A 24,024-nucleotide genomic window follows, 5' to 3' on the forward strand; every position below is an offset into this window, starting at 1 on the left:
GGCTTCAGATCCTCCCCATTAAACTGAGCTAGCCTGTGTGCAGAGTGTCTGTGTGCGGCAACATGAGCTTCCTGTAATAAACCAGGCATCTACTGCGTGTATCTCTCGTTGCATGCATAAGAGGAAACGAGTGTCTCGTTCTATTCACCACAGTATTGTTGAAATACTAGTAAATATTATGGTCTAGCTGTGATTAAAGGCCTGATTATTCGCATGGCCAGGGCACTTTCTCTGAATGCATCAAGAATAGGAGCCGTAATGGAATATAACACACAGGGGAGCCCTCCTTGGGCCTTTCAGCCCAGAGTCATGCTCACCCGTGGTTTTTAAATAGCGATGATGTTTTCTTTAATGACAAACAGGGCAGGGGAAGCTTAGAGAACTGGATCCAGCCAAGCCCCAACATCTTCCATTGCCTGCCCCCTAAAAATCCCCTACCCAAATGCTGTAAGAAATCTTTCTTTAAAACTTGTTAAAGGACCATTCTTCATTATGGGGCTATATTCATAGGATCATAGAAAAGTAGGGCTGGAGGTTATTATGTAGCCCCCCCCAACTTATGGCAGGATCTGCCCTATTCCTGCTTTGCAAATATCATATTCGTCTGCATTAATACATCAAATGTTAAGATGGACATCCCCTAAAGGCAGTTGTTAAAGGATCCTCTGATATGCTTAGCTGGTCATGGGAAAGGCTATCTAATGAGAACATGGCATCACCATGCTCAGAAACTGCAGATACATGACAAGGAAAGAGGAGAGAAAATGAACGAAAAAAATAAATTCATGAGAAAAATAGCACCTAATACTTTCTTTCCCATTTAGCTTGTGTGTGTGTGAAAGTTCAGGCCACATACACACACGTTTGCTCATTCCTCACTTACTGTTCTCCCTTATGCTTAAAAAGGATAGTGCCAATGTCTCGATATTGTTTCAAGACAAGACCTAACCTTTTGCACGCTGTAGCTTACATAATAATATTTTTATAATTGTTCCTTTACCAAAGAACTGCCTGGAGAATGTTCCTAGTGTCACAAGGATGTGAGTTCAAGTCTAAGGATTATCTACTTACATAAATGCTGGGGCCAAATTTTCCAAACATGGGTCTCTCTTAATTATGCTTGCAAAATGCAGGCATCAGTTCATGCCATTATAAATTCCAAGTATGGGCCTGCACTGCTAAATTACCCGTGCTACAAGCCATTTGTAGAATTACAAAGGTATAAACCAGTAGTACCCAAACTTCTGGCCTCACAGGCCAGATGAGTGGTGCATTATTGGTAAGGGTGGTTGTTCTGTGGATGCAGTTCTGTTCCCCGAATGCCTGGTTCCGGCCATGTGCTGGCCTGATCTGGTGCACAGGGCCATGTTTTTGGTCTGCAGGGCTCTCAGGCTGAGGAATTTGGCAGCAGAGGATTGGCAATTAATGCTGCCACTGCTCCCCCATCGCCTGACAAATCAGGACCCTTACAGAGCCCTGTGGGCCAGATGACGCAGCGCTGAGGGCTGGATCTGGCCCATGGGCTAGGGTGTTGAGCACCCCTAGTATAAATGCAGTAGTGGGCTGAGTAAGTATGTATGTCAACATTTTGGGTGTAATTTAGGCCATCTAGATTTGAAAGGTTTAGCTTGGTGTGAGATTTAATGAACACAGACTCTCTTCTTCCTGTCTTCCTGTAGGACTTCTCTTCCAACCAGCGCCAAAGGAGAAGTATCCAAATGTCATCAGAGGCACAAATCTATCATTAGTCTGAGGCATCTGGGGTGGTATCCAACTGCCTGTAACACTGTGGCTTGTGAGTCTGCTAAAGTGGGGTTTTCTTGCAAAATAACTAACCTTATATTGCTCATAATGGCCAGATTTTTAACCCAGGGAGGTTTGAATACCGCAGCTTTTCTGCCACTGGCTCCCATATTTCTACAGTGTCTCCCCCTTCAGTTAGTCATTCTCTCTCTTCCCAAAGAAGCTTAGAAACCACCTAAATAAACCAGCACCAATCAAGACATTGCAAATGTCGTAAGAGTCATTCACATGTCTCACTGTTTGTCCTACATTTGACTTGATTCATTCATGGATGATGAAGTCATTTTATCATTAAAAAAAAAAAAAAAAAGCAGCCAAACCAAATCACGCCACATTTGGGGAATCTTTGACTAAACTCCCCAGAGATTATCATAGAGAATAATTACAATCTCACATGCCTCCTAATTTTTCTCACCCTCTAGTAAAGATTATGCTAATGCATAAGTAGTCAAAAATGAAGTGTTGTAAATGGATTTAGGTTGTCATAGGTGTAGAGTTAACATTTACGCCACTTGAGTTTTCCACTGGGATTTCACCCAGCTTCCCAGGTCCATTATATACACAACTTTAAATGCACAACACTTCCTCATTTGCTTCTATAGTTTTAACATGAAAAATGCTATTGCCTATGCAAACTATTGGTTTTTTGCACCAATATGCACAGACAGGCCTGCACTCTTGCAAATAATACGTGCCAGCTGGGACAGGGTGGCCCCTTAGCATGTTTTTTGAAGCCGCTATCCCAACACGTTATTTCTAGGGGAAAATCCTGCCCTGAACTACAATTTATAACTCACTTTGCAGTCCACAGTTGAAATCCTGATGGAAGTCAGTTACAGAAGTCTTGTGCTTCTTTAGGGCTGGGCTTCACCCTATGGAGTTTTTTTGCAAGTAGCTGAAGGCAGAATTTGGCCCATGCTTTCAAGGCCGGCTTAAGAAGATGTGGCTGGATGGAGCAGGGGACTTTTACTGGGAGAAGGAGACTATGAATCAGTGTAGATAATGATGTCTTTATGACATAGACTTGAATGGATCTACGGTGATCTGCACCAGCTGGAAATCTGGTCCTTTTCCAGCTAATGTAACTCACCCACATTGGTTAAACCCTAGCCCAGCTCCTGGGCCTTCAAAGTCATTGTTATCTGATCACTGGAAGTTTCATTCCAGAGGGGGCAATAGTTTAATGTGACACAGAGACAAGAAGATGCACTAGAGGTGAGCCCATGCTGAAGAATTTGGTTTAGTTTAGAATATCCTCAAAGCTGGAAGTCCTTGGGTCTAGGGTTCTTGTTCAGACCCCTTCTAGAGATAGGATATATTAGTGCCATTCTCAGTGGGATGCCTGCCTAGATTTCAGCACTTGTAAAACTGACATAGGGGATCTGGAGTGTTTCATTCACATTTGGCCCCACTATTCATGAATTTTAGGTTATCTTCTACATCCTCCTCTCTGTTTTTTGTTAGCCCATAATTAATACATTAAAATGAGAGAGAGTGAGCATGAAAGTCAAGTGCCTACTACTGATTCCTGAGAAGCAAATGTGCAGGGAAGGCACTTCATTTATGCTCAGTAATTCTCTTCTGTCACCCATCAGTGATGGCTTGAGATCTGCTGCTTGTAATGTAAATCACAGAAGTCAGGGCTGGAAAAGACCTATTAAGTCATCCAGTGCCTTCACCCAGCCAATGCAAACTTGTTCCCTGTGGCATTTCTTTTTGTATGCTTGTTCAGTCTTGTTTTAAAGCCCCTCTAGGAACAAGCAGTATCCAAATTAGAGCATAAAAGTGTCTTGGAACTGGTGAGTAAGCATCTCTATAAAATGTTCTGGGAGTGTTAGTCCATACCAGCTTCTATGGGCAGAAAAATGGTTCTCACTATTCTCTTAAGGGCTAGAGAAAGACATTAAAAAATCCTGAGCCTGAATTGATTCAATCTGTCTAGGCTGAACTGGTTAAAAACTGGACTGACATTCTCTGTAGACTGAGGACATTCAGGCACATGCTTTCAGTAGCTCAGGCTAGAAGCCGGGGAGTGCTAGAGCAACCCTCCCTTCCCTCCTAAAGGAAGCTGAGCTGAGGGGAGCAGGGCCAGGCCTGCAGGACTCTCTCATTAGGGATGTCTGCCTGCACAGTCCCAGGCTTTTACCTGCTGGCTGCTCAAGGGGCAGGAGTGTTGCCAGCCCTCCGCCGCAGGCTAGCACTCTGAGGCAAGGGGTGGGGTGTGCGGTGCATGCATCTGTTGATGATATGGAGCTTTTCAATCTCCTTCCCTGCTTCGTCATACTGTTGGCAGCAAACTGACAGGCAAGCAAGCCAGCCAGGGCGCTAACAGTTTTTATCACTGATCAGCAAAACAATAGCCTCTGTCCACATTACTTCAAGTTTCTTAAACAGCATACTGGCTGGCCTGTTGATTAGCTCCAGAAGTCACACACACATAGACACCTTTTGGCATTAGCTGGCATACCACATGCTGGCTACGGTCCCTGCTGTGGCAGAGAGGAGGAAGGGATCTCTGCTTATGTAGCGAGTGGGGGGAGGGGCAGCAGACCCTGCTGTGCCTGCAAGTCTGTGCTGAGCTCCAGCCAGGGAGCAGAGGGGAGGGGACAGCCGTGCTGTGGAGCAGAGAGCCCCGCCCAGCCCAGAGAGCATGCTGGGATGCTGGGGGAATCTGATTTAACTTAAACCAGCAAGAGGTCTGGGACAGACATTACATAAAACAGTTTGAGCCAAATCAGTTAAGTCTGATACTACATTCAACCAGGTTTATCTCAAACATGTTTCAGCCATTTTCAAACTGGTTTATGTACACTGAACATCTGTTCTGCTACAGGTTTAAACCAGTTTCTGATCACTTAAACCAGTTTATGTGTAATGTCTGTCCCTAGCCAAGAAGATTAATTTACGAATGGATGGGAAATTCAAATGACACATCATCAGTTTCCGCCCCCCCCCCCTTCCTTTACAGAATGGTCAGGGGCAAACTTAACGTTAATTTTTATATGAAACAAAGTAAGAATATAAGGTAAAAGCAAACTATTGTTAAATTTGGTATGTTCAGGGTTTCATTAATATAAGAGAAAAACCCATGGGCCCCAAAATTAAAAGATCAACAATGAGAAAGTCTTATTGACCATCTGTGGGTCACTGGCACTACTTGATGTAGACTGAATCATTTTAATTTGTGTGAATAATGTCCAGAATCTTTGCTCAAGAAAGTTTTGTATAGTAGAAAATTTTATAACTAGCCATTGGTTTGGCCATAAACAGTCTATCTTGTCTATCTTGAAGTTGGTTGTTCTTGCCAGACATTTTATTTCACAATAGTTAAAGAAATCTGCAGATGCTGTCTAAATTTCTGAAAGCAGCAGAGCTCTCTACAGCTGTTCTCAAGATTTCAATGCTCTGTTTAGGAAATGACTCACGTTGCCTTTTCACTGGGTTTTGTGATAGGAGGGGAATCCTCAGACGTATTCTCCATAGCAATTTAAGGGGAGAAATAAAAAACTTACCCTTTCCCCTTTTTGCACATTTTCAGTATTAACAATTCATAATGAATGAAATAGTGAAGAACAGCATTGCCAATCCAAGCATACAAAATTCATGAGTCAGATCCCAGACTGGCAATTTAAATTCACTCAGTTTTAAGAAAAATAAAAACTGGGTTCTTTTTTTACTTCCCTCCTGGTTTTTGAAATGCTGGGATTTGCATGTTAAAATGTTGTCCCTTAAAAAGCAGATCACACCTGAAATTTCATTTTTTGTAAATGGAAACTGGTATCTCCTGTATTCACCTGATTGCAGGTGTTGGGGCTTTAAAAATATCTCAAATATCACAGCACTGCCAATAACATCACAAATTAGCAACAGTGCTGAGCTATCAGGAAAACACAGGCTAGCAACTGTTGAATGGGTGATAGCCACATTAAAAATACAAAGCATGGATTTCAATGCAGAGAGCGCTGAATAAATTGGAGGAACAATTACATACATACAAGCAGCATGTACATGAGTTCATAAGGAAGATGACATTTTTTCCATAAAATGGTATCTAGGGGACTGCAAACCTTGTAGTAAGTTAGTGGCCATTAGGATCATTTTTTTAAGAGGCAGAGGATTAAATCTATAGGGCAGAATTGTGTGGAAAGTTCAGGTAATCTTTGCCAATCCTGTGCATCATTCAGGTCTTGTCAATACTGAACAGCTTTGTCAGTTTAATCAGTTTAAACTAGTAACACCTTGATAGTGTAGACACAGTTATATTTGTATAGAAGTGCTTATACTGAGATAGCTCAAGTCCGAGGTGGGTTGACAATTCAGACCTGGCACCTGCCTTTGGTGCTCCCACTTTTCTTCACTGCCCTGAGTGAAGCCCCTCCATGGTGTTCACTGCCAGAGCACCATGGAAGCCCCCTAGCTCCACAGATGGGATCTAGTGGCTCCAAATCTGATCTCTCCTGTGGGCTCTAGGTTGCTGACCTCTAGTGTAGTGGGCAGCACTGTGGGTTGGGATTAGGACTCTTTCTACTTTCACCTTTGCCAATGACTTCTTGTATGGCCATGGATGTAACACTTGACAGCTCTGTACCTCAGCTGATCAATCTGCATCACGGGAGAAATTACCCTTGCCTGTATCTTTACATGGTGGGGGGAGGGATAGGCTTGCTTCGTTAGTGTTTCTCTGACTTGGATGAAAAGTGACACCAGAGTGCAAATATGATGGGCTCTTGATGGTATCCCTTTAATTTGAAAGTGGAAGTTATATGTGGATTGAATGAGTAAAAGTAAATGTATGGTCTAGTTTGGCAAAAGTCTTCCAACACATGGATGTCTACGGTCTTCTTTATAGGAGCCGTCTGCTCTCTGTGATTCAGACTGTCTATGGAATGCGATGAGTGTGGAGTAAGTGGACAGCAAGTCTGGAAATGGGCTTTATTGTGGTTTTGAAGCTTTCAATTCCCAACTGCATGAACACATTCTTTTTTTCAACCCTTTGACAGCATTTCAAAATTATCACTGAAAATTGTTTGATGCCATCTGGAAACTAACTCTTCAGTGTTGATAACAGCCCACTGGTTTAGTCTCCAAATGATAATGTCATCTTCCAGTAGCGCATAACTGATTTTTCTTTTTTTCTTGGTACACCAGTTCTCAGACCCTGCCCACGAAGGCCACAAACACAGGGAACGCATCTATACCCCTACTGCACTGTCAGTTCTCAGTGTGCTCTTGCTCCCTTAATGGAGTCTGCATGTTCTTTTGAACAGGAAATGCTTTGTAACAAACTTGCCTGTGGGCATTGTACTGCACCAATTAAAGATTCCTGAACTGGAGAACAAAGAGGTGCCAGTGGAACTATGTTTTTAATCACTTGGTTCATTTTCTTCCTTCCTCCAGTGATGATTTTGGATGGCTGGCTTTTATTTTATTTTTTTATTTATTACATTTTTCTTTTGGTGGCACATTTTTATGCGATAGGACAGCACTCAGAAATGCTGTTGGGGAAACAGCTTTCCAAAGAGGCTGCTCTGGGGCTTGTTTTGATTTTATTTTTGAATAGAGATTGATTTCTAGAAGTGAGCTCAAAACTCTAGTGTACGTCATCCATGATAATAACACCACCTGGCACTTAACAGGCATGCAGCACCTTTTTTAACATGTGTGCTTTATTAACATTAATTAGCTAAACCATTCCAGCACCCCTAGTGAGGCAGGATAACTATTAGAATGCATTTTTTTTTTTTTGCATCAGAATAAACTGAGGTATGGAGCCTGAAACCTGGCAGAGCTGAAAGCAGAGTACAGGACACCTCTCTCCCATATTGTATTATTTCCACTTCCTTACAATAGACTTCCGAGTGTTTTGGAAGAAGGGACCACCTTTACAATGCCCACTGTGATTAGTCTGTGGTCCATACTTGGAGTGCTTGGGAACTACTGCAATATAAATAAGCAATAATATAATTAAATACATGGACCATAATGAAAATGTGGAGTAGAGATCACAAGAATGAAGAAATGCTGAGTAATGAGAGTTACAGACTGAGGAACCAGGCTGATGAATGCATAGTTTGGTTTAGTTTTTGAGCAAAACTGTTTGGAGAATGCATATTCTCTACACTTTAGTTTACTGCTGCTTGCACAGAAGTGACCACACCTTCTATGAAAAGGAGCTCTAATTAAAAACAGAAAATGGCTTTTTTGATGCAAATTGTTCCTCTAATCAAACCGCAGCCCTGCAACATACAAATTCACTCCCTTCTAAAGTGCAACGAAATGGAAAGAGAAAATTCCATTTTTTTTTCTTCCCTAGACAACAATGTTCCTTCACAGTTTTACTGAACTTTCACACGTAGGAGAGAGAACTAAAACCCAAACTAAAACTTAAGAAAAAGCAACCTTTTTCAGTACAACCTGAAGATAACAGAAATGCAGCACAAACAAAGACCGATGCCTTCCCTATAGCCTGGTAGAGGACAAGATTTTTGGCTCAGATGAGTCCTTTGTGTTTGTCCGGCAACGTAAAGAGGACATAAAGCCGCCCTCACAGTAGAGCTCAGCTTCCTCCCCAGCACAGGGGAATCCCCCGCTGATGTAAAGCTCATATAGGTGGTGGCTTTATACCACCTACTACTCCACTCTCAGCACAAGGGGCTGGAGAAAGCAGAGATAAGACTCAACTTACTCTGACAATCAAGGCTTAATGAAAACGGCCGTGTGTAAATGAAATGGGAGTCGTGCGTGCATGACACTTTAAAACGGGCTAAATGCTCTTGCACCACTTAAATGGTGTCGGTGTTTGCACGCCTCAGCGGTGTATTGCACGTTAATTCCAGCCGCTGTAGGAAATTCGGCAGCGTGAAGCGGCTTAAACGATTTGGGGCCCAGTACACTAAAACTCCTTGAGGAGCAAGAGGAGTTTTAGTTTGCTGGGCCCCTACCGCCGCGGAGCGAAGCACCGGGCTCCGTGCAGCTCCACGGCTCTGCAGGAAGCCCTGCAGGCAGCCTGGCAGCAGCCTGGGAAAGCAGGCTCTGCCCAAGAAAAACAGTGAGCCTGGTCTTTCCTCCCCCCGCCCCAGAATCTGCCTGCCTGCCTGAGCTGTGCGGGGGCCTAGCGCTTCCCTCTACAGCTGCGGTGCCCTCGGGACCACCCGAGCCTGGTGCCTGCAGGCAGGTGTCGCCTGGCGGGGGGGCGCCTCTGCAATGGAAGAAAGCACCAGCCTCCTTGCAGCTGAGGGACTTCTCCGCCTGCCGGCAGCTCGCCCTCCCCTCCCCGCCGGAAAGGCAGGTAAGGTGTGGGCATGACACGGGGGTTTAATCAGCACTAAATTGAAGTGGTGTTTTTTAAATCCCACCGCTTCAATTTAGGGCCCCCATTTCATGTCCACATGTCCACAAAGGCTGCACCAACTGGACTAAGTTAGAGCAGTGATTCTCAAGCCAGGTGCCTTTATTTCCTTTCAAGGGTGCCACAGAGTACTGTACAATGTTAGCACCGTGTGCACGTGTGATTCGCAAGATTTCAAATAAGAAACTGTAATGTTAACACCATTCTGCCCTGTTCTGGTCTCTCTGAGTTCTTGGCAACAGAAGAACCACTCTAATATTTTTTTGAGGTCATAAAATGAGTGAAAACAAAGAGCCGGCATTTTTTGAGGGGCGCCTGGAGTCTAAAGAGGTTGAGAACCACTGAGTTAGAGGAACCCCGTGTCCTGCTAATACCTGTGGATACCCCCTGGTTTCTTTGCTTCACATATGTTTCATTTAGCTCTACTCCCACTCCCCCCCTCAAAAAAAAGTACTGCCTTACTGGGCAATACTTATTGCAGTGTGTAGGAAGACCTGCTGAAATTAAGATCCTAGACTTTTTGAATGGAAATTTCATTGTAATGCATGGATTATGACTCCAGTTCTAGTGAAACGTCAGCTCCAAATGAAAGCCCTTTGTAAAATAAATGACTTTGCTCTCAAACATTTCCACTTATCTATGGATGAATGAACTATTTACCTCTTTCCTCAACCCCATGCACTAGATGCACTAAAACCCATTCAGATATACCATGTGAGAGTTTTTTTTTGAAATATGATGACATAGTTGTCTCATGACTTAAAAATATGTGACATGGCTAATCCTTGAGGAGAACCTCCCTGTTCTCAGACTGGGATATCAGTACCACTTGGGAGAGCAGCTACAGGTTAGATAATGTATTTAGGCCAAGTTTCTACCACCTTTGCTCTCGCTGAGTCTGTCTAAGGCTCAGTGCAGACTTCAAAAGAAGTCTGAGAAGTTGGCAAGTGCTCACACAGCTTGGCTGCACTCAACTCCAGGCTACCCCAACTCTACAGCTGGTTATGCCCAAGACAGATAATTCAAAGCTAATTTGAGCATGTCAGCATAACCTGCCTTCTCACTTTTCACTGCAGTGTAGGCATTACCCACTGTTTCAAGGTGTTGAGGGGGTAGTGATGGGGGAAGCAATTGTCTTTTAAAAGAAGGAAAAGAGGGATGAGGTAGAATAGGTCTCTAATGTTGTGTGCCAGTGGTAGGCTCTTGCAGATGCAAATATATTCATCTCAGAAAGACCTGGTTTTAAACAGCAAACTGGGGATTAGAACAGCTATGATGAGACAATGTAGAGAACCTTTTAGCAGGAAGACGGCAAGTGGGCTTGAGAAAATAAAAGAAAATCATCATAAGAGTAACTGTTCTCTGATCTCTTCCAAGGGTATTCAGACACTAAGGGACATCACAGCCCCTGTGAAACAGTAGTTGTCACCTCCCATGGAAGAGAGAAGGAACTCGTAGGGCTGAACGTACCCAAAATCACACAGGAAGTTCATGGGAGAGCTGAAAATAGACTCTCAGTCCCCTAAATCTCAAGCCTCTGAATTAATAACATGAGCAAAGGACCTAAACACAGAGAGGGAAGGAAAGGACCCGGTTACAGAACAGGGGACACTGGGGGAGAAGGAAATTGGCTTGTCAGCAGAAATCTGGAGAGCGATGAAGAGCATAAAGTACTAGAAGGAGGAAGCTAGTGAGGGGGGAGGTGAAAGGAAAAGAAAGCACAAGACACCAGAACATCAGCTGTTGTAGCAGCTAGTATGTAAAACCAGTTGGCTTTAGCACAATACAGCCATCCAGCCCGCAACTCTGGGAGTGATCGTCTAACTACCTGCTAAAAATCACAGCAAGATCCATAATCTTTCATAGTCTCAGGAGAATCAATCAGATAAATGGATTTGTGGGTAAAACCTCCATAAGCCTGTGGGTTTGGTTTCTTTTAATACTCTAAAGTACAAAAATAAACTTTCTAGTTAGCAAAATATGGCTTTTGTTATATTCTGAGTCACTTTTCCCCAAGCACAAACAAAGTGGTTTTTCAGCATGAATCCTGAACATTTTGGAATCATGTGTTTTGCTAAGGTCCTAAAGCAGATTGCAGCTACTCCAAGTGCTACTTCTTAGTAAAGAAAACATACAGTGGAGATACAGTGGGAATACTCATGTGAACAGACTCTCATAGCCCAAATTGTGCGTAATACTTTATAATTAATGCAGAGAGTTCAGCTGATCTCTCATTTGTCCTATAATCCTCAATACCATGATGATTTAGGCTTTCAAACAGAAGCCTGGAATTTTGTTTCTAACTCACTTCAAGCCTGTCACTAATGCTCCCTATTTCCTAACATATGTTTTGAGGGACAGCATATGCCATTGTGATGGTATACCATTGTCACGCTATACTTAGGAATTCCTGCACTGATCCAAAGCCCACTGAATTCAATGTTTCTCTTGACTTTCTTGGATCAAAACTAGTCCATGTTAACTTTGCATTCTGTTTTCAGTGCATTGGTGTTGCAATGTTAGGCATTTCTTTTTGTACTGTGTTTTTAGAAATGTGGAAGAGCCCCTGATACGTTCATATGAAGATAACTTTAAGATGCAGCGTTCCATTTTATTACTGAGAAAGATTACCGAAGAATTGTGATCTTGCTCTAGTCCCTCAGGAGCATCCTGGTTTTTATTTATTTTGTTTCATCTACAGGAAAATCTCTAAAGTTAAACTGCAGTCAAGCTCTAATCCAATAACACGGACATCCCTCTTCAGACAAGATAGTGCTTGGCTGTAAGAATTCTTCTAGAATGTGATGCTAACAGGGTTATAGCAACCATGGTGGCTGAATGAAGCAGTTCAAACATCTCAAACACAGACTAAATTAAAAAAATAACCCAAATCCTAGTCTGCTAACACAAAGCAGCAATGAAATTTGTACCTGATAGAGCTATGGGCACTCAGAAGCTAAGATTTAAAGGAAAACTGGTAGGGCACAATTTCAAAAACTGTAAGCAGATAATGAGGTAGGCAAAGTCACAAACAACATTTTGCCTAATTTATATGCCAATTATTAAAATTGTGCACGCAGCTCACATAATCAAAACTAGCAGTTCACATGTACGGTTACTTAGACTGGGTGCAGAAGCAGTAACGATATATGAAAATTAGATGCAAATTTTACATACACAATGGCAGGATCCAACTCACTCTATTTATATTCAGCTTTCTAATCAAGGGTCTCATTCTGCTCCCAGCGAAGTCAGTGTGGATTTTACCACTGACATTAATGGAGAACAGGGAGTCAGGTCCAAGCTTTAGCTTTGTGTTATTTTCCCCTGCCAAGAAATGGTACTGCTGCTTTAACCAAATAACCAATCAGCCAGTTTGCCAACAAACTCTGTCCACCTACGAATACTCAGGACGTGTTCAAACAAAGCTTTTCTCAAACTTTTATTCAGTCCTAATAACTAAATCTACTGGGCTCACAACAAAGAAACGACATTGTTTCACTAATCAATGTACTACTGTTCATCTAGAACATCTGCAATAGTTTTGCCTGCAGCACTACCCCATTCATTATACTTCTTGATAGACTGTTCAATAGGCTTTTTTTGGTACAGACTGTACAAAAGAGTTTTACACAGAGGAATTTGCACTGATATGAATAATAAAAAAGATTTAAAAAGTACATTGTGTTTCAGTTTCTCCATTTTCAACTAACGTTTGGCAAATGGAGGCAAAATGGCAAAAGTCTTGAATGGCAGCTCACCCCTTGCCGTGAAGAAACACAGAGGTTTGCTATTGAACACGCAGGCACTCGGGTTTTTCAAGTTGCCAAACTGTGTTGCCATCTACCAAAAATGCAGCTGATCAAAGGCTCTTACATTAAGAACGTATAAAACTTTATGAGCAATGGGTCCACACCCTGTCAAAATGAGGCCACATTATTTTTGTACAGAGAACTGCATATGAAATGTATGTGCAGTAAAAGCAAAATAAAGAGTGCTGCTTACCATCATCCAGATATGCCTGGTCCAGATTCTGTTCCTGTTTAATGGTGACTCCAGCAGGTAATACTTCTTTCTGATCGCTAACTGGTTGTCCATTTTTTGCTGCTCTCTGGCTTGTGGCTGTCTGTTGCTGAATCACGGTTGGATATGAACTTGGACTTATCCTTTGTGCTTGACTGACCTGAGGCTGGCTGGGTCTTGCTACGTTGGACGTAAAATTTTCACAGCATGTGATATGCTGGAATTCTTGATGGCTTCCACACCTCAACTGCTGATTGGTTGGAGAATAGTGAATCACAGGAGAAGACTGTTGATTGGCTGGAGAGTGATGGAGCACTGCTGAGGTTTGGCCTGGGGAACCAGCATGCACCAGCACTGATCTGTGTGCATCTGAAATAGAAACCTGTGTGGCCATCAAACTGGATTGCTGGTAGCCCAACTGGCTTGGACTGAGGCTCTTGCTTCTTTGGTATATTACAGCTGCTGGGTTTTGCTGGTGGTATCGAGAATCAGGAGAAGACAGGCCTGAACGCAACTGCTGGCAGGAAGCCATAGTGGCCACAAGACAGGAAGGGGATTCGGTGACCATTGTGTGCTGTGAATAGTAAGGCTGTGTTACAGTTCCCAGACCACTGTGTACTGTATTGCAGATTAAGGCTGGATCATAGTCATCAATGGGCTCTGTTTTGATTGATGGCACTAAAATAAAGCATGCAAAGGACATTATTCTTAACAAGCTGCTGAGAACAAAGTTTTCCTTGAACTAACAGGAGACTTTTAGCATTAATAGAGTGTGTGGGGGTGAATGGTCATATTCACACAGAGTAAACTAAACTACAGTCAGTGGGGAGTCTCTCTGCAAAACGCATAGTATTAAGATGGAAAAAATAAAGCCTATTTGCTGAAAACTTAAGGCACACATTTCTCAAGGCTAAGAAATTCAGCTTGGCTTATTTTTAATTTTGTCACTTAGATTGATTTTTTGGTTCAGTTCTGCAACTTTCAATTCCAGGTAGCACCAAAAGCAAAGGAAAAATTAACCTACATGACACATCTTCCTCATAGTATTTCCAGCCCTAATGAAAGGAAGGATTAATGGCAATTTAAGAAAACATACCAATTTTGCCAGATGTTCTAGCCCTGTTTCTTTAGTCAGGTGGCTAATTACTGCCCTGAAGGAAGATCCTACTTTTGAACCAAAGAGCTTTCTTTGAGACCCATCTGCTAGTAGGTGCTCAGCTCTCGGGAGGCTGAATCTTAGTGCAGAGGGACGTTCTGCTAAGAACAGCACTATATACAAAAATAAGTAATGAAATCTTACTTTAAAAAAAGTTAGATGTTGAGAATCTTTTTGAGATAATGGCATATTTAAAATATAAAGTCAATCACACAGCAGCAAGGACTCTGCAGGCTGACAATATCCTCCCTATAACATAGAGTATTGATACAACTTAGGTTAAAAAAGAATGAAATGAGTTGTATCAAATAAGAACTGTCTGGAACTTCACCCACACTCAGAAACTAGTAACTAGTAGAAGAAATGCTTGAAACAGTTTGGATGGTAACATTTTGTGCTTCCTGTTTTCCAAAATGAAATACTGATTTTCTCACAGCATTCAGTCCCAGCCAAATCTAAGGAACGCTGGGAAGCACATACATGACTCTGCTGTATTTATTATAAGAATTGCTCATCAGAAGAAAGAACTTCAGAGAAACTTTCAGACTTTTCTACCATATCTGAACTGGCCATACGCTGAAGAATATCTCTCAGTCTTCTCTTTCCCTCGATACTGCAGTTACTAGTTACTTTCCCAGCTCTGATGTTAATAGACGGTGTAGATGAGGAAAACTACTGTCATCGTTTTCGCAGGGCACTAAGATTCTGCTGCTGCCGTCACAGAAAGCAACTGGCAACTCCTACTGAATCCACTGTCTATAGATCAGATGGCAAGTCCCCTTACATATATAGGAAATTCCTATTCCAAATCACACGCACTCTTTAAACCACATAGTATCTGCTTATTGAGGATTAACTATTCATTATATTAGTAAAAGTCAGATCTTTAGTCAATGAAACGTGAAGTAACAAAATGCAAAAATCTTCTTGGAAGAAATTCTTTCCAGTTGGTCCTCTCCTGAGAATTACCTGGGTGAAATGTAAAATGTTGTGGCTGGCTTCTTTTTCTTTTCCCATTGATGACATAGAAATTCACCTTCACAGGCGTACGGATGTGCTTGTTACGATACTCTGGTATCTCTACAAAAAGCATGCTCTGGAATAATGAAGGGTGAGGAGATGATATTAGAAAGTGAGGTCCACAGGCAACTGTTCCAGGGAATACATAGCCATAGAGGAAGGAAAAGGATTTTCCCTGTTCACCAATAAAGAGGGGTATGGGAGGAAAGAGGTATGGATGAGCTAGGAGAGAAACACTTTTGATGTTAGGAAGCTGGTTGTTAAATGCCACATCCTCTTTGGTACCTGCTGATGTTGTCCTGCACGTGAAGACAGAAGGCTCAACTAAACGTAGAACACACACAATAGTGGTTAATGCTACACTGCTATGCACTGGATAAACATGAGTTTTACGTCCTGATCCCACATGCACGGAAGTCAGTGGCAACAATCGCATTCACGTCCATTGGAGCAGGTAAGGAACACTGCACTTTAAGGGCTAATTCTTAGAGGCACTCAGTGAACAGTGCGTGGGAGGCAAGGGTCCTATCATGTTGTGAGATCAGGCCTAAAATGTGAATAAAGCACCTCAAAGAATGTCATCCTGCAAAATGGTCAGCACTCTTGATTCCCACTGAAGGGAAAGCAAGCTGGAAGTACTCAGTACCATACAGAAGATGCTCAGCATCTCTCAGGACTGAACAAGTAAAGTACAACCTGGAGCAATTTCACAATGGCTACTGGTGTTTCTATATACGAAGGGTTACTGTAAAATGGAAATGGGAATAGGTTCCATTTGCAATACAGTTCTGATGGCAGCACCTGAACCTTTCCATCACAACAATGGGGAGGCTGTTCCCCTTTCTGGAAGCTTTCCCCACTAGCCATTGAATGCAATCTTACATCTGAAAAGCTGGGAGTGGAGGACATGCGTTGTTCAGCATACTTACAGGCTGGCTCTTGTCTTTATCCACGGTGGCCTCCATCTCCCAGATCTGCTGCCCATCTGAAAGTAACGTTACAGGATTAATTTACAGGAAAACAGGACCAGAAACCTGACTTTAAAGAAGACAACTGATGCATGAAGGCCCCCATGGAGCAAAGCAGGCTTCTAACTGATAATAAGTTCATGCTTGTACACTTTGCTGCATAGGAATGCACACCTACACATGCTTAAAGTTCAGCACTTTGCTAAACTGAGGCCTAAGCTGATGCTTCATATGTGAATAATTGGAATATTCAGCACCAATAAAACATCTGCTTTTCAGCAAGACCCTGATTTCAGCCAGCTGGATTGATTGAGGATATAAAGAGGTCAAATGACTTGTCCAGGGTCAACTGTGAGTCAGTGGCTCAGCAGCGCAACCCTGCTAAATCTTTATTCTTAGTTTTAACCACAAGACCACATGATCTCCATATTCTATGTTAACATCCTTATATTATTGACAGGAGCATCGTTTTACGTGTGTGTGTGTGTGTGTGTGTGTGTGTGTAAAATGATCCTCCTGTCAATAATATATAAATAAAACAATCCTGTATATATCCTCCTATATCTATATATATACACGCACACACACACACACCTCCTATATAAAATACACACACACACACACACACTAGCACACTTATATTATAGACAGGATTGTTTTACCATACAGAAGATGCCAGACAGCATTGTTTTACCATGCAATCCTTCTGTTGATAATAAAAGTGTGCTTATATATATACATAATATCACCTGATTTGGATACCCTAGTTTTTAAGGGGGCAAACTGAGAAAATTGGGGTTTTACATTGACAAGTACTGAGCACCCACAGCTCTCATTTGAAACCCATTTTGAGGGGCACTGTGGTACATCTCAGCTCTGAACAGGTTTTTTTTAACGCTAGTTGTTGTAAGTCATAGAGGCAAACTCTTAATATAATTGGACAAGTGGTTATTAGATATTTTATTTCATTGTGCTGTTTTTATCCTCTCACTGATTTACGGTAGTTTCTGGTAGGTGGAGAATAAAACCTTGCTATCCACCTGTCAACTCTCCACAGAAATAAAAACAGACCTACAGTTGGAAACACACCTTTTCTATGCTAGCACTCCAGACTTCCAGCAGCTCCCATAGGCATTTGCTGTCTGCATTATGCAGTTGTAAAGGACTGGGAACATACTGTCTATGCTCTAGTTACTAACAAATCCATCACAAATGCAACAGTCTGTGCCACTGAGCCACAGGCACTCTTTCTGCTGTTAATTATACTTGTGCAACTCAAGTTTGAGGAATTTCCCCCCCTAGAATAATCATCCAAGTAGCCCAGAATTACTCAGCCATGGAAGGATACAAGTATTAGGGGAGTGTCCTAATTAGATAAATGTTGTGCCCCAATTATTTTTTTGCAGTAACCTTATAAATTAACGTGGGATTTTGAGATTGTGCATGTTTAGTGCCCATAGATGTGGTGTTCCAGCTCTTTGTGTTACACGTTTGTATACCTCCACCTATTAAAGATGTTAATAAGTATGCTCTCCTGTCAATCCAATGTATACATCTGTTTCAACCTGATGTCGTAACAATATCAGAGACAGTATGTGTGTGTTCATTAATATCAGTTCTGCTCCCCATCTACCAATGTAAAAGTCTGCCCATTGCTGCCCATTGATAAGCTTTGTGTGCTCCTATGCACATGCACGGAGGCTGCTCCGATGCACTGTAATTACAGGCCATCAAGCAGACTCGATTAATCGAGCCTACTGGACCATGGTAATTACCACACTCCAGTAGACTCCAGCATTGTGTGTATCAGTGTCCCTGCACTGAAAAATGGCAGTGGGGTACTTTAAAGCTCATTTAATAAGCTTTAGTTCAACGTGCCCTAGCTCCATTTTTCAGTGCATGGACACTGATATACGCCTCGCTACTGGCATTTTTAATTAGCATGGCTCTCAGAGCTGTGCTTTCTACCTGTCTAGAGCATGCTGATAAACGCCCTGTATGTGAAATATAAGATGGTAGACTAAAATTTATTTTTGCTTGAGGTCAGAAATTGAAATAAATATTGTAACCTTCAGGGCTAGACCACAAGAAGCGTAAAATACTTAAAGCAATCTGCCTGTCGTTATATCTTTACTAGCTGCAGTGCATTTTTGCTTCTGGATCACCTCTCAAATGACCACACACACAAAATAATCTTCCTACAACAGCAGTGTAGTAATTCTATTTAAAGGTCATTTTATTGTGTAATATTCTATACTGTACAGGCTGCAGAGGGTTTATATCCAACTATGCATCCAGATTTAATGTATGCACAAGCAAATCAAATGATTGCCCGTGTAAATGCAGTCCATTCAGGAGTTTTGCACATGCAGTCATAAAAGCAGAATACAAATTGGGTATACTCAATTCAGAAGATTCCTGTGTTTTCCAGTTTTTGACTTCTAGCTCTTAAACGTTCAATATATTGTATTCAATAGACTTTAGTCTCATGATTTACTTTAAAAACATCAAAGGATATTAAACTCTTCTAATTCATTTCTGAGAATTTGGTTTCAAAATGAACTGGGTATCCAGATCACAGGTGACTTGGAAAATTGCTGCCAAACTCTTCCATCAGCTCAGGGTGCTGGAGATGGGGGAGATCTAGAGGTATGGTTTGGTTATAGGATTTTTCTTAAGCTTGTATGCCTAAGGTGTGCAAACCAAGGGTGGCAAGCTCATTAAACCAGAACTTCTCACAAGACTTCTTATTTTTCCTGCTGTCTGGAAATTTTGCAACTGCAGCCTCTGCCTTGTGCTATTTAGGTACTTCTGCTTCTGGCTGAAACAGAAGCAAAGAATGAAGGAAAATAAAATGATTTTTTTCCCTCAGCACTTTACTTCATTTGTCACCTTCCCTGCAACCCACGGGACAGACCAATTCACCCCCGCTTACTGTTCTTACTGCTGACAAATATGGGAAACTTTGGGTTGCTGCACTGCAAGCACTACCTGGCCTGTGCACGTTCCCTTTCAGCAAGGAGCAGTAACAAGTGATGCCGGTTCCCTATACTATGCCAGATCCTGGGGTCCTGCATGTAACAGGGTCCTGGTCAGGTGTAAGAAGAAGATTTGCCTTTTGACTAATAACAACAAGCTGCATTTGTCGCAGTGCAAATCCCTTGACTTCCATGGAGTTGCATCAGGGATGAATTTAGCTTGCTGTGTTTATCGTCTGTACCTTTTATCCAGTGGCTTCCAAGCCTTTATTGAACAATGTGTTGTGAAGGCAAAGGACGGATAGGGATCTCCTCATCCTCTCTCTAGGCTGAAACGAATTTGCAGTCTAACAGTGCACAGCATCAATACACACGAGAAGGCAGAAACTGAAGAATACTTGGCCAGTTGGACATGCAAGGAGATTGATACAGGCAGAAGGGAATTACCACAACTGGAATTACCTACGTGCTATTACTATGGCTAGTACTGAATTCTTAACAGGGCAAGGCTGTGACTCAAACTGCATGCTCAGACGGGGTAGTAAGATGCAGAAGGAGCTCCTATTTACACCCAGTCTTAAACTACCTGGATCGTGGGCTAGGATGTGCGAGCATAACTCACTCCTTTCGCCCTCGCTGCAGTGAGAAGGCAGAGGGGAGCGGACAATGGCTGGGGGGGGGGGTCCAAGTAGCCGAGCCAGAGCAGTGTGTGCAGCCTGATACTGTTACAACCCAGCCGTAAACCATTATCGTCTCCTCCCCCACAGGCAGCAAGGAGGTGGCAGGGGTGAAGCTGTGACTCAGCGCGTCTCTGACTCACGGTGCCTCCTGGGGCTGCTCTCAGGGTTGTACAGTTTAGGCACTACCCCCTGCTTGGAGCTGTGCCTAAAGACACAATCTAGCCCTTTGTCTGAAATCTAGGGAACCGTAGTTGAAAAAATGCACGCCTGACACCAGGGTGCTCTGAACAATCACAACAGTGGCATGCCCAAGCCCTGCTGGTTACCCAGACAGTGCCGTGGGGCACTTCAGCACCTTTACTGGACCAGGCGAGGGTATGCCAGTAGAGAAGCACAGCATGCCCTCCCTAAACCCCCAAATGGATGTCATGGAGCCGTTTCCAGGAAACACTGGGGGTGGTGACATGACATCCTTTTGAACGGCAGCATGAACGGAGTGGGCAAGCCATGCCATAATGCACATTAACTCATGGCTGCATGCAAATTAACCATGCACGTGTGCCTGGAGTCTGAAAATCCATGCCCAGGTATTTACATTTTCTTCCTGCTGGTCATTTTCAACACCCTTGAGGGTAATTTTTCTGCTATTATGGTGCAGAAAGAAATCGCTGAATAATTCCCTCTTGGCTTGGAGTATTTGTGTTCCTCCAAAGTGAGTCAGTGGCCTTTTTTTTTTTTTTTTTTTTTTACCATAACATGCAGAAAAGGATTGCTGGAGTGGGGACGGTCTAAGCAGGCTGTAATCAGAGTCTGTAAGACTCTCACCAGATTTGCTGTTTAGCTCTAACATCCCAGAGGACCATTGTGTAAATTAATGGAGAGGATTCAAATGTTTAATAATGAGCATTTATTTTGGCTGCTGCTGTAGGTAGTTGCAGATTAAAGCTGTACTCTGATTAACACACTGACTGCTGGAACTTCTAAAATAGTTGGTTAAAATGAAAAGCACTGCTTTCTGGCAGCCCTGGTTTTAATCCAGCAAAAGCAAGGACATCTTGCGATGGAAAGGTAGCACTTACTGAGGGGTTCCCTTTGTGGCTAATCATGATGGCAGATGCCATTATCCTTGCTATTAAGGAGGCCTTAAAATACTAAAGCAATTGCTATGAATCTAAAGGAGAGCAGCAGATCAACACCTAAATCTAATAAAACAAAAGGCTTTGTAAATAAATTCATTGTGAATTGTCTGGGGAAAGAATTTCCTGCACAATGAAATGAGGCATAGGCTCAGCCTGGGGCTTTGTGATGTTGTTCAAATCACCCTGGTGACACATTTCACTTTTGAACAGCCAGACACAGGTCTGCAAATGCACCTCAATATCCTACTGATGTAGTCCTGAGTTCTGCTAACACACCTGAGTTTGGACCGGCAAAACCCCCTTTTATCCAACTCCTAGTCCTCCATACTACATTATCCATTGCATTCTTCAAGAGCACTAGCGCCTGTCATTCCAGCTTTAGGAGTCTCCAGGCTAACACTTTACTGGGAGAACTGGAAATTAACTACTGATTAAATTCAACATCTCTTTCCTTTCTGATTCCTTTTGTGCCTTCATATATGGAGATCACAAAATTAGGATACAACTGAATGTCAAATTAGCCAAGAAAATTCCCATTGTAACAGTATTGCCTGATTGTTATATATGTAGCCATGGCCTGGGGGTTCTCACCCTCAAAACTTCAAGGTCTACACAGTTTCTTTGTAAACCCTAAAATCCATTGAGCATGTGCATATATCTGAATTAATTTAAGTATATGACACTATTTTTCCTCACTGTCAAACATGATGTGGTTCCAGGTTTGTGCTGCCTGGGCATAGAATTAATGTGAAGAGTTTTTATCAGTCCCAAACGCATAAAACAAAGGGGATAGAGGCTTCACTGACATAATAATCAGTCCTCAAGAGGCCTGGGAAGCGTATGCAACCATAGTAACATTTGATTTGATTTAGTGACTGCGCCACTGAAATTGCACTAAAACCTAACGACGCCAAGCATAAAAGTCAGATGATGTTTAAACTCCGTCCAAAATCCCTGGGGATTATGAGTGGGAATAAGAATAACCCCAAGTAAACAAGGGATGTATGTATATGAGTTATTCTAAAGATGACGGATGCTTCTACTTGCATGTATTTGTGCCCATGCCAGTTGAACGTTTTCCTAACAAATCTGTCACCAGTAACAAATCCTGTTTTTTTAAGCACCAAAACCCCATTGAATATTAGCATTTTGCAGATCAAGCACTGACCTTTATGCTTACATATCATGGTGTGTGCTCCCATCTGTCTTGCTGCCTTACTTTTATAGTCGTGAACATATAAGCCTTAATTTTAGACAGTCAATATTTGCTTTTCTCATAGCCCTTCTGGATATATTAACCTTTCAGCGAGCTTCTGCCAGAGAGGAGGCCATGCAGAAAAATGAATGTACTCAGAGAGTTAACTGAAAATAGGGAAAACAATAGCAAACAAATGTAATTCTGTATGAAGGCCCATTTGTAAGGAAGCTCTATAGAGGGACACATCTTCCTCAGAGATGTCAGTTCAACACATATATTGAGCCTGAACTATGCATAAATGAGACCATTTGAGAGAGGTTAAAGCAAGAATTCAAGACATTGTGAAATCCTTAAATCTTTATAGTTAACTGCAAGTAGGACTTTTCCCTATGGAGAAAATACCTAGTGGGAACATCTACACGTGCATTTAGTGTGCCTGAATAAACTCCAGCACAGTTTACACGAGAGTCAGCTGCTCCCAGGTGCGGTGTCTTCACGTGTGCTCAGGACTGCAACAGTTAGAGCCAGGGCAGAGCAGCCCTGTGCTGGCAGGGCCTTTGGAAGGGTCAACACCAGGCTCTGGATGCCAGCATCAGGTGGTGAAGGGGCTGGTTGAGGCACAAGGGTGCTAAAATGCAGAGTTAGGTGGCAAACAGCCTCCATATTTTTGTACCCTCATGCCAAAGCCAGCCCCGACCACCATCTACACGAGCATTTCAGTGGAGTTAATAACTCTGCTGTAAGATAGTACTGTCCCTGACAATACTGTCTTATGGTGGAGTTAATTAATCTACTGTGCCCTAATACCGGCACTCGTGTAGACAGCGGCTGCGTCTACATGAGAGGTTTACTGCGCATTGGCCTAATAACACTGTGCAGTAGTGTCACGGCAAAATGTGCTAATAGCCTACTGCGCAGTGTTATTAGGTCAATGTGCAGTAAGCATCACTACATAACCGTGCGCCCGCACTACTGTGCAGTAACTTTAGGTACCGTGCATTTAGTTAGTACTTTATTAAGGAAGTACCAAACTAAATGCACAGTATCTAAGGTGCGTTCATGAACATGTAGATGCACCCAGTGACACTTTATTGCGGAGACAGTCAGCTCCAGAGTAAAGTGCACATGTAGATGCACCCAGTATATGTCTATATTGTGATGGATGGGCCGTGTCTAGATGGTTTAGAGATGTTCTGCCTATGTGGAAATAAATGTTTGGTGTCTGTCCGCAAACAGTGAAGTCTAAGCTTCGTCCTGGTGATACCATACCTCAAAGCCTAGTTGTATAATGGTGCCCTCAAAGCTGTCCCAACAGCATACTGAAATAGGAAGGTTACAAAAGAACATCAGCATGGTTTTAGAGTTATTCCTGCCCTTCACTGAATGCCCCCACAGCCACAGAGGGCTAGCACGCTTCCCATAGTACAGTACCTTATCATTATTTATAGATAGGTGCCTGGAGTAAAGTAGGTAGCCTGCCATAACTTTTCAATGCACCGCTACCAAAGGAAACAAGATGCGGAGGGATAAATAATAAAATATATTTGATCATTTCAGAGCCTTTGGCAGCCACTCAGTTCTACACTGTGGCTAAGTTTCTGTAGGAATTCATTTCTGAACCACGAACCCTATTTTGAATGAAGAGGGAAATAAGGCAGTGTAGTTTGAAGAGTGCTAAGGATTTTTCATCCCTTCATCATTACCTTTTGCT

General features: G+C 42.5%; 1 protein-coding gene across 9 annotated transcripts in view; it reads right to left on the reverse strand.

Annotated features, from left to right (window-relative positions):
- NFATC2 (nuclear factor of activated T cells 2) overlaps nt 1-24,024 on the reverse strand; it is a 130,594-nt gene that overhangs the window by 27,835 nt on the left and 78,735 nt on the right. For all 9 annotated transcript variants that reach the window (XM_025197363.1, XM_025197367.1, XM_025197362.1 and 6 more), the window contains 3 exons: nt 16,280-16,335; nt 15,300-15,426; nt 13,157-13,852 (listed from right to left, as the gene is read on the reverse strand). In XM_025197363.1, coding sequence (XP_025053148.1) covers nt 13,157-13,852; nt 15,300-15,426; nt 16,280-16,335 — 879 coding nt within the window. The remainder of the gene's footprint in view (nt 1-13,156; nt 13,853-15,299; nt 15,427-16,279; nt 16,336-24,024) is intronic.

This window comes from Alligator sinensis, unplaced genomic scaffold, assembly GCF_000455745.1.
Source record: "Alligator sinensis unplaced genomic scaffold, ASM45574v1 scaffold115_1, whole genome shotgun sequence".
Lineage (NCBI taxonomy): Eukaryota > Metazoa > Chordata > Crocodylia > Alligatoridae > Alligator > Alligator sinensis.